We start from the raw sequence: 17,691 nt of genomic DNA, 5'->3' as shown, positions 1-17,691 counted from the left end.
AATTTAAAAGTCTTTCTTCTGTAGAGGTGTCTTTCTTCCTGCAAGCATCATGGTTCCTTCAGGACTATTTGCACATCACACTTGGGTTGTTGCTTGTATCCTGGTTTTCTGTCTGGCTTTGCTAAGATGTGTGACATTAACAGTTAAAGTCAGAGTTTTTCTGCTAGAGCTACAAGGGCCCTCTTCGATCGCTGGACAAGGGAGCAATTGCAGTCTTTGGCCCTAAAATATGGTAGCTGCAGGATCTAGACTCATAGTAGTCAGGGACTGTGTTTTGTTCAGGCTTGATTGTAGATCCTGTCTTAGCAGATGCAGAGCAGCAAGTCCCAGAGCTTTTAGTTCCAGGACAATGAGGGATCCCAAATTAGCCTACAAGTTTTTTGTGCCAGGACTGTTTTCTTCCATTTTTTTTACATCATCTAGTACAGTAGGGCTCTACTTAACACTTCCAGATGTTAGCCCTAATATAAATGTAATAAAAATAAATTAAATTCAGAGTGGATTTGCGTTTCTGCAATCTGTGCTGTGCCCTGCTGCTTGTACAGAGGGCTGTTGTCACCCGCTCCGCTGGCTGTGCTGACTCAAGTAGGACTTGAGTTGAAAGTGGGAATTTTCAACTCTCTGCAGCAGGAATAGCCAACTGGGGCAGCTCTGAGGTGTCCTTGTTGTTCCCTGCCACGCAGATCTCCATGTGCAGATAAGCAGGTATTCCAGAGCTTTTCCTTAAATTCCTGCATGGACCAAGTAGGTCCTCAAAGCATGGGCAGGGTGCTGTGACTCACCGGCGGGGCTTAAAAGTGGGCTTTGGATTTCATGTGCTGTTCCTAGCATGGCTGCTGTCTTGCTGGGTGATATCTACAGGTCATTTTGACCTAAAATTTGCCTTACCTCAGTAATATCCATCTGTTTCGAAAGAGCCTTCAAATCCATTTATTATTATTATTATTATTATTATTATTATTATTATTATTATTATTATTGTTGTTGTTTTTGTTGTTGTTCCCTGCTATAATAAGTAGCAGTCGTGGTCTGACAGATACAGCACACTGTTCACAAGGACCCTGCTTCTTTTCTTGGCTTTGCTGTGCTCTCACTGTATGATCTTGGGCGAACTGCTCCACCAATCTGTTCCCCTGTCACCACACATCGTCTTAGATCATCAATTCTCTGGAGCAGACACAGTCCCTTAGCACATTTTAGCATCTAGCATTGTGAGGCTCTGGGCTCTGCCAGGGCTTCTGTGTGCTGCAGAAATACAAATAGTTGTGGCTAATAATATTAATAATAATAATAATAAATCTGTGTGACTCTTCAGAGATAAGTAAAGGGCAATGTTCCTTTCTCCAAGGAGCAGGCAGGATAAGTACTTTATTTTTGTCTTTGTCTTCTTCTAATTATAAAAAAAGAAGGCAACCAGTAGACATGATTATAAAAGAAAAAAATAAAGGAAGGATGCAGTAATTTGATATTTTTAGCCTCAGACCTGCTACTTGTTCTGTGAAGCCAATCTTAGGATCATGGCCTGAGTCTGGTTCATATCCGTGTTTGCCAGGGATAGAAATCTTTTGGAGCCTTATATTGACAGTTGGCTCAGTATTCAGACTAATCCTATAAAACCACCATGCAGCTTGGTGCAACTTTCAGTATTTACTGTGAACTAAAGTGTCACGAGTATTGCAGATCAGACATGAGACGCTTCACTTGGCCAATACGTGGCAAGGCTCTGGGCTGGGACAATAAGGGCTTGGGATGGAACTGAGTGTGGTAGAATGGCTGGAGAGAGAAAAAGTCAACTTTTGTTTGTTTCTGTGTGCTGTGGGATTTTTTCAATTATTATTTCATTTCCAAAGAAATGCAACAGCAACAACAAAAGGTCTTAAATATTCAGCAGTGAAAACAATAGATTTGAAAAGAAAAACAAAAAGTTAGAGCCAGCTCTGGCATTGCTGGACACTTGGCTCTGAGGGAAGTGAGAACAGCTTGGATTTGCATAAATTGCATACTGCGGGTCAGAAAGCAGAGTCAGAATTATGCTTTCATTGCAGTGGCATGAATGGGAGCACATAATCGGCATTCTTCCCCTCTTGATCAGATGCCTCCTTCAGGGGATTTCTGCACCCAATACGTTGAGGCTCATCCATTCACTGCCTGGCATGGGTAGGGCTTTTGTTTTCAAATTATTATTTTTCTATTCTCTGATTTCTTCCATAACCTGGGAAAGCCCCAACCCTCCCCCCATGCATGGCCCTTTGTTTGGGAGGTCACGCTGTTCTGAATGTAGCTGTTGTTGCATCACCCCCTGTGCGTGTTTTTGTGCTTCTGCCTCTGCGTGGAGCTGTCGACCCCCGGGGTGATGGTCCTGTTGCTCCATGTTGGGCACCTCCTCTCAAATTTATGGAGTCCTGCATATCTGAGTGCAAAGAGGTGAATATGATTGTGATCAGTCCAGTAGGGCTTCCTCCAGGGATGTACAAAGATGTTTGGCTGGGTCAAGCTTAGCAGGCTCTTGGTCAAACCCAGGGCTTGGCTCTCTTTTCCATTATTTGGCTTATTAGCAATTTTTTTTTTTTTTTTTGCCTTTTATGCTTTCTAGCTAAATCACAGCAAGGACTTGCTAGGGGATTCAGGTTCAGCAAAACACATGAGTGCACGTTTAACCTGAGCTGCAGCCAGGCTTTTGCCAGGATTCAGACATGTATTTGCTTCAGATGATGCACTTGGTAAATGCTTCCAGCAAGTGCATGTGGTGCTGCTAAAAACTCACAGAATCACAGAATCACAAGGTCCATCCAGACCCTGGTAGCCACATGGAAACCTGTCCAGCTGGATGTCAAGTTCCAGGTAACCCCCACAGTGTGGTTCCTTCTCAGCACTGCTCACCCATCACTTCCTGTCTCCCCCTGGATGCATGGTTGCAGTTTTCTTCTCCACAGAGCCACTGCCAGACCAAGTGCCTTGTGCCCCTTTGTTCTGTCCTTTTCTGGGATCATGCCCACCCTGCTGTTGATCTCAGATCTGTTCAGCAGCAGTGGCAAAGAGCAAACAGCAACCAACAGGTATTGATGACCGAGGCCTGCTTCTTCATTTATTCACAGATAAATGTTTTAACCTGTCAGTGTTAAGAAATCACATTGATTGCAGAAATTTAGTTTTATTCCTTAGGTCTGTTAGTAAAAAGGGCAATTCCTCCTTTAATGTCTTCCCACCATGGGTTCGGTTCCACTGTACCTTGTCCAGAAATCCTTTATTTTCAAGGCTCAGGGAAAATGATCTTTATAAAATATAAACTATGGGAATTTTCATTCCCCTCTGGCTTTAGGAGGAGGAGAGCAGCTGGTAGAGAGTGGATGAGAAAGGCTTTATCTGCTATATTTTGGTTACTGCGCTTTGAGTGATGGGTTTAATAATTGATAGAGCAATTTAGCAATGATCCATAATCCTGAAAGAAGCCTACGCTCCCCTCCCTCTCCGTCTCCCTCCCTTTCTCCTTCCCTTTGAGACTGACAGGCTGCTCTCAGTGGTTTTGTCTGCAAAATTTCATCCCTTGGTTTCTGTAAACAGCCTGACATGGGAGAGGGGGAAAAAAAGCAAGTGTTTCTAAATCTTTTGTCTTGTTTCCACAAACAGCTGCACTCCTTTTTCCAGCTCTGGGCTTCAGTCATTTATTTGCTCACATGCTCTTGCTGAAGAGAGCAGGAGGTTTTCTTTAAGGCCCTAACCTAAATGAAGTGTGTATGTACAATGTAGATAGGAGAGCAGAGAGGTGCAGAGCCTCCCGGCAGGGACCCCTCCCTAACTATTTAAACCCAGGTTTTGTTCATGGCCGAATCCAGCTTTCTTAATCCCAAGAAAGTGCATAGGGATGGCAAGTGCTTGATATGTAAGTGTGGTTTACTTGAAAGTCTTCCAGGATTAACCTATGGAAATTGCTTTTTCCAAGAGCCTCGTGTGGACGGTGGCAGCGAGCAGGGGGATCCTGCTGGAGTGCCTGATATGTGTCTTTGTGATTCCCCATTTTTCAAGATGGATGCAAACCCATAGCAGCATGGGGTTGTGTTTCCAGGTGTGCACCCCCTTCACAGGGGTAGGGGGTTCCTGTGTGGGATGTCCACAGTAAGTGTGGGAAGAGAGGAAAAGATGAAGCAGAAAAAGGAGACAGACATAGTGAGCAAGAGAGAAAAAGAGACAAGGTTATAGGTACTGAGTATGTGTTGAGGCCGAGGCAGAGTGAGGAGAGGGAGGAGGTGCAGCCTGGCAGAAAGCCAGGTATAAGCAAAGTCAAGTGAGATGTATTAAATTATGTTTTTCCATATGTATTACATAGATGCCAGATTGACAACAATTTGCAATTAAGCATGACATAAAGTCAGTTATGCACAGCTGTATTATTCCTTAAAATTACAAGGGGTGAGGTCCCCTGGGGCACAGCAGAGTTTATGGATGCTCCACCATGGGAGGTCTCAAAGGCAGGCTAGCTGAGTGCTTGCCAGGAGTGTCACAGGCATTGCTGGGATGGCCCAGGATTGGGGCAGGGAGGGAGTGGGTGACTTCCCTGAGGTTCGGACTAGCCCTGTCTGCCTCTTACACCATCCTCTGGAGTATTTTCACCCTTCCCAGTCAGCACCCCAAGGGGACATGAGCAGTGGCCAGGGGTGGGTACTCTAGTCTGCTTCTATGAGTTATTTGCTATTAAATACCCTTAGCTAGCAATGAGACGCTCACAAGGCTTGGTTGATAGTTACTCCAGTCAAGTTCAGAAGTAATTGTGTAACTTGCTCTCTGTTTTTAAAAGACAGAACTGTGTGCATGTACACATGATTAAAATATCTGGGAACCTAGACCTGCACCACGGGAAACACTCCCAGCTGTGTAGGATTTCCCCTGTACATAGGAGGATCTTGGCGACCTTCCTATTGAGAAATGTATGGTTACTGGACCTTATAGAGCTAGAGAAGTTCAGGTGACAGGGGCCCTGGGAGATCATTTAGTCCAACCTGATGCTCAAGGTAGAGTTTGCCATGAGATCAAGATCAGGACTTCATCTTGCTGGGTCTTAAAAGGTTAGCAACTGCAGAGTCCCTCGGGGCAGCCTGTGCTGGTGGTTCTCTTATCTGCACAGTGGAGGTGTTTTCCCCATTCCATCCCCAGAGGGATCCTCTCCTGTTTCAGTTTGTCTGTCATCTTTACCTCCTGCTGCCCACCTGAGGGAAGAGCCTGGCACCATTTTCTTCATGTGGAGGCAAGAGGAGGAGGAGCAGGTTGCTGTCATGGACACCATGGTTCTCCCTCCCCCCACTGAGGTAGCTCCAGATCACCTTCCCACTGGGATCCCCAGACAAAGAGTGGTGTCCAGATGTGGCTGGAGGTGGGTTACCACATTCCTTGGTCTGCTGGCCCTGTTTCAGGGATGCTGTTGGTCCTGCTGCTGCCAGGATCTTCCTTTCTAGCCCATTGCCCCTTGAGCCAAAGTGCTCATGGCCATTCCAGCTGAGCAGTTCCCCTCTTGTCACCAGTGTTTGTCTGTCCCAGGGGCCAGACCTGGCATTTCTCCTGGCTGTATTTCAGAAGGTCCTTACTGGGCCATGCCTCCCACCTGTCCAGGTCCCTCTGGGTGGCAGCCCTGCCCTCACGTGCATGGCCAGGTATCTCCAGGGTGGCATCACCCTCAAACTGGATGAGAATGCACTCTGCCTCTTCCTCAGGTCAGGGATAAAGCTGTTAAGTGAGACCAGTCTGGGATAAACTGCTGCGGTACCTCATTGGTTACCGGCCTCCAGTTTATATTTATGTCTTGTAACATAAACCATCACTGAGGGCTGAGTGGATCCAGCTTCCAGTCTTTTGAGCTGATTCAAGTATTTTTTTAAATGTTGCAGACTAATCTTGAGGAATGGGCAAGAGCAATGTGAGCAGTGCAGTGTTGGAGCTCCCTTCTAGTGGTGGTTGTACAAGTGGCCTGGCAGCCCTGGAAATGGTTCTGGTTGCACCCACAGTCCTTCCCAGAAACCAGGCGTACCTGTGTTTGACCTGTGAAATACAGAGCCTGCTAGGAGGCCCTGTAGTGGCACTGTCCTTCCTTATCACTCAAACCAATACATCTTTGTGTGCAAACAGTATACTGTGACCAATTGGGTGGCATTCCTCTGTGGTCCTTTCCCTCCCTCAGGAATAACCCTGTGCTGACTGACCTCTCCATGGCTGGAAATTTATGCTGGAATCTGAAAGGCATAGTGTGCCTGCATATTCTGGGATGAGTCTGAAATCCCAGGGCTGTCCCTTGCTCAGGGATGCAGGAGAAATGCTGACGTCGAGCAATGAGAGTGAGCCCAGCATTTCCCTGCTGAGTGACACGAGAGGGGCCTAGAGCTGCTCTCCTGTCCATTGCATGGGATGGGGAGTGAGCAAGCAGGAGATGTTGGTGGTTGTAGGTGTGTTAAGCTCTGGCCCTGGTGGCTGCCTTTATCACAGAAACAAAAGTCTGCAGATGCCCAGCCCTGGACCCCTGAGTGTCATCCATATTTGAAATCTGTATCCCTTCCGTGTGTCTGTGTGAGTGGAGAGGTGGAAGGGTGAGGGAAATAGCAACTATAACATTTTACTTCCAGAATATGCACCTGTCTCCTTTTACATCCCTTCACTTAAGAAATTATTTGGAGTCTGAGAAGTACAGAGGAACAAAAAAAAAAAGGTTCTGTGTACATTCCACCTCCATTACCTAAGAGTTAAAGGTACTCTGCATTCTACAGTACATGGCAATAAAAGATGGACACCTCCACAAAATACAAAACAGTCAAGTGAGAAGGAATGAGAAAGAGTCCATAAAGATGCCAAAGAAAGAGTTCATCTGAGAGGAGGACAGAGCTCCATCACTTGAATAAAAACTCCTTTGTAAGACACACAAAGGATGCAGTTCCTTGTCCTCACAAGAGGTATCTTGGTGCATGGGAGAGCATGAGCTCTGAGTGGGGTGAAGCCCTGGGTGTGCAGCCGGTCAGTGCATCCCTGCTTGGGCAGAGGAGCTCAGCTTCTGCCTCTCTGCCTTTGCCCAGGGCTTCCTGAGTGGAGATGTGAAAGCTGCTGCTTCCCAGAATTCAAGCTTTAGCGAGTGAGACAGGAGCTGTGTGTACCAGCTCAGAGACCTCTTCACTGGAGGTTTGTCTGCACTCCCTGCAGCTGCCCCCCACCTTCTTCTGGAAGCAGGAACATTCTCTGCTTAAGGTGCCAGCAAGTATCAGATTTTGAGTTATATTTTTGTCTCAGGTATGTACTTGTCCATGAAGAACTCTGCTGAGACTATCATGCTTGGCCATGGAATCCTACCAGAGGTGGTAAATTATCCTTGGGGAGGGCAGTTTGCAGGGAAGTTTTAAAATTCAGAAAGAGCCCAGCTCTCTGAATCTGAGTCTGTGGAAATTAATTTTTTTGGCATTTGTTTTTAATGTCCTGTGATGTGTGGGTGAAAAAGCCAGCAAGCTAGACTGGTAATTAATTTTCCTGACAGAAACGCCAGACAATGAAATTACCCTGCCACAAAGCAGGGTTGCTAAAGTAAATACTCTGCCAGCAGCAGGCCTGAAAGCAGGACAGGGTCGTGTGTGAGGTGCAAGCAAATGATGATATGGCATTTCTGCCTCTGGGGACCTGTGGGTGCTGCCGGCACGGGGACCCTGGTGACCTGGGGCACCGGCACTGGCAGCTCTCTGGTGTACACAGGCACATTCAAGCTGGGCTCCAAAGGATGGGGCACTGACTGGACTCACTGCTGAGCTGAGGAGCAGGTCACCCTTTGCTGTCCAGGCAAGTAATTTGGTTGGAAGCAGGTAGAAGATTTGAGAAGTGGGGATAGGATAGCTGCTTTTGTCCTGGAGATAGAGGCCCTTGGCAGGGCTCTTCAGTCTTTCCCAGGCTGGTGGCAAGTGGGAATACCTTTGGTCTGCGCTGGTGTGATTTGTGTGAGCTGTAGAACAGGTTGTGCCTGTGCATGCAGAAGGGGAGTGCCTTTTGTTGGAAGACATCGAGGGCAGCTCATGGGAGAGGAAGGACAGGAGGGCAAAGTTTTATGTTTTCCTTCTGTGTGTCTTGTACTGGAGGCAGGAGTTACTGTGCCAGGAGTGTTGCAGATGCACAGCCAAGAAATGGGCGGAGAGCAGGAAATGGGCATGTTCTTTCATGTATTGAGGTATCTGGCAGCTGGCTCCACTGTATGCTATCAGACAAGATCCCTCACCACAATCGAAAGGTTTGGTGAGTGTGCGTTAAAAACCCTGTATTGTTGGTACAGAAAATACTTCTCTGCGCAGTCATGGAGAGATCTGCTGAAGATCTCAGTGCTGTTTGGGAGGATCTGCTGCCGTGTGAATCGTCCTTCCAATTTATGATTGCAGTACTCAGATGTGCACACTTTTATAGGGCATTTTCCTTTGTTACACAGTGCTAGCAGCTGCAGAATGGAGAAATCCCACACAAGAACTGTTTAAGACATGGAAACTGTTTTCTTTCTCTTTGAGAAAGAGAATTACACCGTTTTTATTGCTGAGATAAATCTGAGTGCTTTTAGGAAAACAAGGGGTCAGTTGTGGAGTGGACTGCATTCGCATTTTAGGACCAGAGTTATTTAATGTATTAATTATCTGTAAAAAGTGCTGGACCAGTAGCGAAGTGTTCAAGCATGCAGATATCACACACTGGCTTAGGTTAGGCTGCAGAAAAGAGTGAGGAGCATTTAAAGGATTTGATCTAGATTACAGAAAACATTATGCCGGATCAGTGCAGTACCAAAAGGCAGTAAACACTGGAAGAGAAAAAATGAACTATTTCTGCATAATTCTATGTCCTAAATTAACTGCAGCTTCTCTGGAGAAAGGACTGTGTGTCTCAGAGGATCTCCCAGATAAAACATCTGCTGAAATGCCTTGTGTCACTCCAAAAGCAAACAAAATATTAAGCTTAGGGAAGACTGGAACGCGAAAGCATTCTGCAAATAGTGTAAAATAAGTCTGGGGAATAGCCTTGTGTTTAACTCTTTCTAGGTCTGTTCAGCCTGTCTCCAAGCAGTCATGTCAGGAAGAGCAGTTGCAGGGTCAGGCAGTGGAAGTGGATTGAAACATCCATGGGATGCTACACTGAGAAGGCAGAAGCTGCTGCAGACAAGGAAGAACAGGGCAGAGATGTAAAAACAGCTTGTGGCAAAGGACAGGTGATTCAATCACTTCTGTCTTCACCTCTAGACCAATCTATGTGAACACAAAGTGAGAGATGACAAATTTAAACCTGATGAAGGAAAATCAAGCTTTAAACAGCTGAGCTAAGATGCTATTGAAAGCAGAAGGTTGCCTGTGGAACTCTGTGTAACAACATGTGATGGAAGTCAAGATCTCACCTTGTCTTTAAAAATTGACATGCCTATGTTAAAAAAGAGAGGAGTTGCACATGTTAGATACTATGTGCAGAAGGATGTATGCATCCATAACTGAGTATAAAGAACAATATCTACCACAGTGGAGATTCAAAGGTATTTTATCAGTGGACAGGTTATTTCATTACTGAGCTCGTAGCATCCCGCACCAAAATGCTTGGCATTGGCCATTTCTTTTTTACAAGCAGGCAGAGCACTGCTCCTGTTGACTGCAGCTCCCTCTTGCTCACAGCAAACAGGAGGTATCTGCTGGCTGAAAATCTGGAATCCTGTGTGGTGTCCACTACCTGCTGTTCTTGAGGTGTCTTAATGACGATTTAATTAAGTTAACAAGATCTTTTTGTCTTAGGGCCACTCCCTCTCCATGGAAGAATCACGATGATTAAGTGAAAGCTGGGAGAAAACCACAGCAAGTGGTGGCTGTGGTGTACGTAAGGCACCATATCACCTAGATCCAGCCCCTTCTCACAGGCATTCTCACCATTGTTAGAATTCATAGCATGAGTGGTGTTCTATTTAGTTGCATTCTTTGTGTTTAAATAGTATGGACATAGGTTTGTTCTTTTCTTCCCAATAGCTAAGATGGAAAACTTCTTCTGCATGTAAAAAAGAAATTTTCTCCTTATTACTGCACTCCAGAAAGTGGAGCTTTCAGGAAAACCCACTGGACAGCCAAAGACTCAGGAGAAAAAAAAAATTAAGAGATTTAGGAACCTCAAATTCTAGGTCATCCCTCTAGCAGAGGTCTGAAGGTGTTGGCAGCCTAAGTGTGGGGGGAGAGGAAGGGAGGTGTGTGCTGCATATGACAGCAGTGCAAGTGGTTTTTTTATGCGCAGGGAGTTTTCCACACAAAATCATGTTGGGAATATCCCTATAGTCCACCCCTCCACTTGAGTTAGTGGGAGGGATTTGAAGTTGAGGCAATTCGTGGCTGAGCTCTCATTAGTGACCAGGGACATTCCGTTCACAATGTGGAAGGCAGGCAGGGAGAGGCAGATGGCTTTGAATGCAGGATTTACATAGTAATGAGATTCAGGTCACCATAGCTGTCTTTTTCTCTCTGCATTTTGTCTAGGTGTCGAGTAGTGTGTAGGGATGACAGGGATGACGGAATAGGGAGGAAAAGAGGAAAATTAACCCCTTGTTCATGAGGGGAGATTGCTGTTAGAATAAAGAGTTTGTCACAGTGGGCTAAATAACAGGAGGATATGACAATGACAAGCACAGATGAAGCTAGAAGGGCTAAAGATAGCCACTTTTTAAGTTCCTGAGTTGTTTTTTTGTGGGAATGGCACAAAGAACTCTAAAATCCCAGAATTTCCTGTAATTTTTACGTTCTGCATTGCTGGTTTAAGAGGTAGTTTGGGACTTTTATCAGTACAAGTCCCCTCAAAACTGGGGGAGTTTGTGGACTGAAGACGGGGCATGGATTCTTGCTACAGGGTCTTTGCTTCTTTGGAAAAAAATTACCATTTTACTTGGTTTCTTGGCTAAAGACTTGTCTTGACATGACTATGTAATGGCATGATTAAAACATAATATTTTCCACTGCAATTGGTAATCCTTAGTATGATCTCACTAGTGTCAGATCTTATCCTGATGACAAATGGGGAACTGGGAACCATGGGTCCTATTTCGAGCTTTGGATGGTGGCACTTGATTTGCTCAATAGCCAACTTCAGGCATTTCCAAAATATGCATAAGGGCCTGAGAAATCCCAAGGCTATATTTAAAATTATGAAAGATTTAAGGCAGCATGTGTTTCTTTTATCTATCTTCTGCTTTTTCTTTCTTTATAGTTAGAGGAGTATGGGCGAGTAAGTTATTCTTCCTGCTGTACATCCCGTGAAACCAAAAGCTGGGGCTTTAGAAGCATTGCAAGAACAGGAGAGAAGCTTTAGGAGATCCTTGTATTAATAGGAGCTGTGTCATATAACTGCATGTGGACAACTAGGCAGAGGTGGGATAAGTAAGGAAGGTGTTTGTGTGTATAAGGTTTTCAGTATTTGGAAAATATTTTTGGTTATTTCACACAGAAGTTTCTGAAATGCAGAACGTTTGGGGCACATAGGTCAGGATTCATCTTGTCTCACCTTAGCCACTGGAGTTGAGCAAGTTCATCTAACCTCATCCTACAGACCTTTTCAGCATCAGTGGAGAAGGATTCCAACCACCCCAAGGCAGTGGGACAGATTCTGCCTGGAAGGGGAGGGAGCAGAGGTGTTTTGGTGGCATCTCCTGGAGCCAGCAATAAATGCATAGCCAGAGAGCTGCTGCATTTTGGCTGTTTGGGCTGAAAGGGAAGAGCAAATCTAATCAGGCGCCTGGGACAGACTGGGAAAGGAAGGCTTCTTGGCTACTTCCTCCTGAGGAAAAGGCTTAGGTCTAATAGATCTAATTATATTATTTATTTGTTTTATTGCTACAGCCATTTGTTTAAAAAGTCAGTAATCCTTTTATACCAGTCCTGTAATGATTATTTAATGTCTGGCTGCTCGTGAACCCATGGAGCTGTGTGAACAGAGGATGCTTCAGCGCAGGGGGTCTGCACAGTTCTCCACAGGACAGCGAGCTGGGCCTGAGAGCCTCATGTGGGGGCCTTGATTGGGTGCCTTCATATTCCCACTTGCTGAATGAAAGCAGTGGTAGTTCCCTCCTTTACACAGTGCTGCCAGATGTAGGGCTGTCTCTTGACTGTATGTGGCCACAGTACTCTTCTGTAAGGCTAAATATTCACCGACTAATGTTTGGTTCGCAGGCACTGTGCCAGTGACCAGTGTGTCACTTAGCTCCGTCAGAGCAGTGACACTTGTTGGTGGCAGCTCTGTGAGTGTCAAAATGGGCACCAGCTGCCCAACGCCAGCTGAGCAGTTCTGCTCCCCTTGCTGATGTTTTCTGACCTCTTCCTTTGCAGAGCCCCTGAAATCATCCTCGGTTTACCCTTTTGTGAAGCAATCGATATGTGGTCATTGGGATGTGTCATTGCAGAGCTGTTCTTGGGCTGGCCCTTGTACCCAGGAGCTTCAGAGTACGATCAGGTGGGTGTGGATATTGCCCTGGGTGCTGGTAAGTGCACACATCTTTTTCCCTTCTCTTGTCAGAGTGAGCAGGTGCCAACTTTTTCACTTTTGCTAATGATGGATCTGTATTTCTTGCTCTCCCAAGTCAACATTGTCATTATGCACCTGGGTATTTGTTCCAGGTAACCAGTGTGCAGCTTTGTACACTGGCTTTTAAAAGACCTGAGTGAATTCTCAGTCGAGAGTCAATGCTGCCATTGACTGGAGAGCTCTGTACATGTCCCTCCTCACTGAGCAGAGCCGGCACCCGTTCTCTGCTGTAATAGCAAGTGCAGTATAAAGCCTTATTTGTTAGAAGAAACTGCATGAACTCAGCTGCATTTCATAACCCCTTTTATGAGAGTGCATATTAAAAGCAATGACAAGAAGGAGAACGTTGGCATTGATGTAGGTTTCCAGTTAATATAAGCTGTCGTCCCTTTTCTCCCTATAGGCTTTTATGCCCTTTTTGTAGTCCTAAAACCGATAATGCAGCAGCAGCTAGAGCCAGGGCTGTAGAATACTTTGCATTCCCATAGTATTCTTCAGGCTGATCTTAGCTGTCTGCAAATGCAGCCTGAAAAGGGTCTTTTTTCTTTTAGGAAAAATGTTTAAGAAAGGAAAAAAAAAAAAAAAAAGGCAGGAAAATAAGTAAGTTTTTCACATACTGAAATGTTTTCTTGACTTTTCTTTTGAAACCAGTATTTTTTTTTAATCAGAGCTCTAAAGGTAAAATTTGGCAGGGGAAATAACTTGCAGCAAAGAGCAGGGCTATTAGTGACTCTAAAGGAAATCAAATGTAGCTGAGAAACTTACAAGCGTTTGAAAATCACATACCAAGCATGAAAAGTAGATTTCTTTCTCTTCCCCGTTGCACCCCAAAAGACATAAAACACACAGCTGGAAAAGAAATCACCATACCTTACTGGCCAGCTTAACTGCCCAGCACAAAGCTTCCTCTGGTAAAGTGGGACAGGGGCTCCTGGGGAGCTGGGAAAGGGATAGGGGCTGATCCTGGCTGCAGGCAGCATCCTGGTGCCTCTCAAATGTGTGAGCTCTGATGGACCTGAGGAGCTGCAGAGCTGAACAAGCCGTGCACAATGAACCAGGGCCTGAGTGCTTGAAAGTGACTGAAAGCACGGCTGCTTTTTATGCCTTTATTTATTTAATGTTTTTATCCTTCTCTGTTTCTTCTCTCAAAAACACTTTCCATTCTTCCCTAGCATTTTTGAGAGTAGGTGACTGGTTTTAGTAGTTTTGCAGAGTTTGCAGTAGTTTTGCAGAACGAGTCAGTAGGTGCCAAAGTTAAGGTTGTGTGTGGCACCTCAGGCATGTGTGACATCGGTCTTTAATTGTGTAATCACAGACTCTTTCTCCTTTATAAATAAATAAAAGTTTGAGATCCTGGAAACACAAATAGAGTATCTTTTAGCTGTGTGGGTGCCAATGAGGTCAGGCTTGTGGATGCAACCCAAATAACATGCAACCCAAATAACGTCGTGTAGTCAGTAGAGTCAAGTACTTTCCCTACCTTGAGGGTGTCAGTTGGTTTGAGTGCATATTTCACCTTAGTTCAAAGGCAGTCACTTCATAATCCTCTGTTTAGAACTTCAAACTGCTCCTAGGACAGGCTATGTGCTCAGGTGGAAGAAAATTGAGAAAATCAGCAAAAGTTAGAGAGCAAATATCAAATTGCTGAAATGACTTCCTGGAGAGGAGAGGGTGCAAAGTGTTGAGACATCCCATTGAAATTGCTGTGTGGGTCCTTCTCCTTGAACTTTAAAAATTTAGGAACTTTCCACTTTTCATCCTTAGGCCTTGTGGGAGTGCACCCTAAGGGTGAGTTTCTAGTGATGTATGTGATAAATGGAGGGAATTCCATTCAGAATTTTTCTTCCTCTCATTCCTTGCTCTGAGTTTTTTGGGTGAAGCTTCTCTACATGCTACATTTTTTTTTTTTTTTTTTTTTTTTTTTTTGGTCTGTTCTGTTGGTTCAAATGCCTCCTGAACTCCTTCAAGGAAGACCTCCAGAGATCTCCACAGGACGAACAGTGACCTTTCATCCTTCTCTTACAGATTCGCTACATTTCACAGACGCAGGGCTTACCAGCAGAGTATTTGTTAAGTGCAGGGACAAAGACGACGAGGTTTTTCAACAGGGATACGGACTCACCGTATCCCTTGTGGAGGCTGAAGGTAGGAAGGCATCCCCTTGTTTCTTTAACCTTGCAGTTGTTGGTTGGAAGTCAGGAGACATTCAGGTCACCTCAGAGCCTAAGTTTCTACTCTTTGCAGTGCAGCACAGACATTGGGGTGGGTACTGCCCAAGGTAAAACTGACATCCCCAAAATTTTGAGCTTATAATACACCTGCTTGGCATTGCAATGTAGGAAATTCAGGTTCAAAGTTGACCTGGAAATCTCCCTCTAAGTAGTCAGTGATTTGGTGTGTAGTGGGCAGACTTTGCTCTAATATCTAACTCATTGTGGGGGAAAAAAAGGCAAGCATATTAATTCTACAGTCAAAACCTTTAGTAAAGCAGGTGGGCCCTGAGTGTCCCGTGCCAGTGGGTTTGGCTGCATGCTGTCCCCAAGGAGAGAGACCAGTGGGCTTCTGGCTGGGATGGGATGCTGTACCTCATGCCAGAGTGGATGTAAGAGACCCACCATAGTTGGGAGGATCCTCAGAAGTGAAATAGAAGAGATGAATCACCTTGGGAACATAAAAGATGTCACATAACCATGGTGGAGATTGTGTAAATGGTGTCTGGTCCGGCAAGAGAGGCACGATGGTCCCTGATGAGGACAGGATGAGGCCCATGTGGGAAGTGGCACATAATCTGCAGCTGGTTGCAGGGCAGTGTTGGTCAATGTCTGTGTCCTGTTTTGAGCAGACACCAGATGATCATGAGGCAGAGACGGGGATTAAGTCAAAGGAAGCAAGAAAGTATATTTTCAACTGTTTGGATGATATGGCACAGGTAAGAGCATTGGTGAGTAACCAGCAAGACTGTTTGCATGCTTTCCAGCAACACTAACAAAAGGGAATTATGGAAGTTCTCTATGTATCCTATTCTTTGGCCAGCTCCTGAAAAATACCAGGATTATGCCTACCAACTTCGCTGTTACGTGCTGCTTTGTAGGAGTGACTGCACACAGGGGGATGTGTGCTGTAGTAAAGCAGCCTTGGAAGGTGGCTAAGGCACATCTCTGAGAGTTGAAATCCTGCATTTGCTCTTGTCTCTCCAGTGCTCTTCTGTATGACTGCTGGCAAGTCACTTGCTTTCTCTGTGCTTTAGTATTTCCATTTGTTAAAGGGTGACAGTGGAAATATTCACCATGGCCACAGAAGAGTGTGCTCGCTGTAAAATGTGGCTGGCTGGGGGAAGAATGGGAAGTACTAATTCACTGTGTCAGTTCCATGTTGTTGTGAGAGCTGATCCCAGCATAACCATTCCTGTGACAGGAGTTTGTGCTGACAAGCCAGTGTGCAAAACTGGCTCACCATTAGCACCAAACTGGAGTTTGTGCTAGCAAGGTCTAGATGCTGTAGCAAGTAAAATGTGTAAATGTGCAAGAATGGAGGACTGGAATCTGAGGAGACTGGATAATTCATGAAATAATATAGCAAGTCTTTTTTTTCCTGGCACCTGATACATGAATGGGATGTTTCTCATAAACCTATTGACAATTTTTATGTATTTTATATATTTTTCCTCATAGGACACATAGATAAGTATCTGATGGCACAGTATATGATAAATACTGTGATTATCAGAGCTTGCCTGCTACCACATGGAAGCTGTTCATCTCCAGTGGAGGGTGACTAAGTGTTTCATTAGCCACTGACCCAGGCGAGCTGAACACTTAACAGTCTGTCTGGAGATGTGACATGCACAAGCCAGATGAGTGGCCACCACAGAGTCTGGCGTGGCTTTTGAGCAGCTACTCCTTTAGACAGGGAGGCTCGCAGGGTGTGTGCTCCAAGGAGGAGTAAACACAGTTTGCTGGACACCTGACCATCTGCTCTTCCCCTTTGGCGCTCACCCCTGTCCCTTCTCCTTTAGGTAAACATGACAACGGATTTGGAAGGAAGCGATATGTTGGTGGAAAAGGCAGACCGGCGGGAGTTCATAGATCTGTTAAAGAAGATGTTGACGATAGACGCGGATAAGAGGATAACACCCATTGAAACTCTGAGCCACCCTTTTGTCACCATGACACACTTGCTCGACTTCCCTCACAGCACACAGTACGTGGTTTTTGTTCCCCTTGGGTTTTGAATTGAGGGGTGAAAAGGAGAGCTGGTTGTGGTGGAGACCAAGTGTATCTGAGGGCCTTTGTTAAGATATTTAATCTCTAAGTTTTAATCTTTTCCTGCTTAAAAAAAAGAAGACAATTGCCAACTCAAGGTTGCAAGAATTGTGTTGTAGGTACTTGGCATTTAAAACGCTGCAGTGTGTGCTACATTAATTATGTAAATATTCAGTAATTACATATTTTTGCATTAAAATGCAGGAGAAATTATGCAATTAGTGCTGAAAGTATCAGTCTATTTCAAAGTAATATAGTCCTGATTGTTACTGGAGTAATCAACCTTATCTGCAGTGGGGAGCCAACCCTTCCTCCCAGAACCTTCCCATCGTGCCAGGAGTCGGCTTGGGGCTGTTTGCTTTTTAAGGAAAGAGCTGTTCTGCAGCAGGCTGTTTTACAGGCATAAGCACCAGGACGAGGAGTTAAATTTTCAGCTTGGTTGTTGTCCACCTGTGTCACCTTAAATATCACGTTCTGACCTCATCTGACACATGTAGAATGAGGACAGGCTCCACTGCCTAATGGAGATGAGAAGTCACGTCTTCAAGCCTGACTGCCCTTCTCCTAAGGCTCACCACAGAGCACAGCAGCCTGAAATGCAGGATGCCTGTCCCCAGCCCACTGCCCATGTTCAGTTCACAAAGGGACAGGCTTCTCAGGTGTAAGTGGGGAAGGCAGACACATAGTGGGAGTTTTGTGAAGCCTTCAGGACACTTAGCTTTGAACATCCTGCTTTACAGCACTTGGCAGTTCCAGGTGCTTTCACAGGCTGTCCCTTCCCCTTGACAGGAGAACAATTATTGGCACAGTGTTGTACTTCATTGGGTGCCATTTGTATGAGTGTTTTAGGTACAAAATTAGGTACAAAATTAAAGGGGGATGCTTGAAGAGCTGCAGAGTGTGT

At 45.2% G+C, this 17,691-nt stretch overlaps 1 protein-coding gene across 8 annotated transcripts in view; it reads left to right on the top strand.

Annotated features, from left to right (window-relative positions):
• The window catches only part of HIPK2 (homeodomain interacting protein kinase 2), a 132,421-nt gene that overhangs the window by 81,350 nt on the left and 33,380 nt on the right, over positions 1 to 17,691 (top strand). For all 8 annotated transcript variants that reach the window (XM_068190938.1, XM_068190941.1, XM_068190940.1 and 5 more), the window contains 4 exons: positions 12,330 to 12,453; positions 14,551 to 14,670; positions 15,368 to 15,454; positions 16,541 to 16,725. In XM_068190938.1, the coding sequence (XP_068047039.1) occupies positions 12,330 to 12,453; positions 14,551 to 14,670; positions 15,368 to 15,454; positions 16,541 to 16,725 (516 nt within the window). The remainder of the gene's footprint in view (positions 1 to 12,329; positions 12,454 to 14,550; positions 14,671 to 15,367; positions 15,455 to 16,540; positions 16,726 to 17,691) is intronic.

This window comes from Anomalospiza imberbis, chromosome 5 (assembly GCF_031753505.1).
Source record: "Anomalospiza imberbis isolate Cuckoo-Finch-1a 21T00152 chromosome 5, ASM3175350v1, whole genome shotgun sequence".
Taxonomy (NCBI): Eukaryota; Metazoa; Chordata; class Aves; order Passeriformes; family Viduidae; genus Anomalospiza; species Anomalospiza imberbis.
Note: the sequence above shows the minus strand (reverse complement) of the source record. Positions and strands in the feature narration are given on the sequence as shown.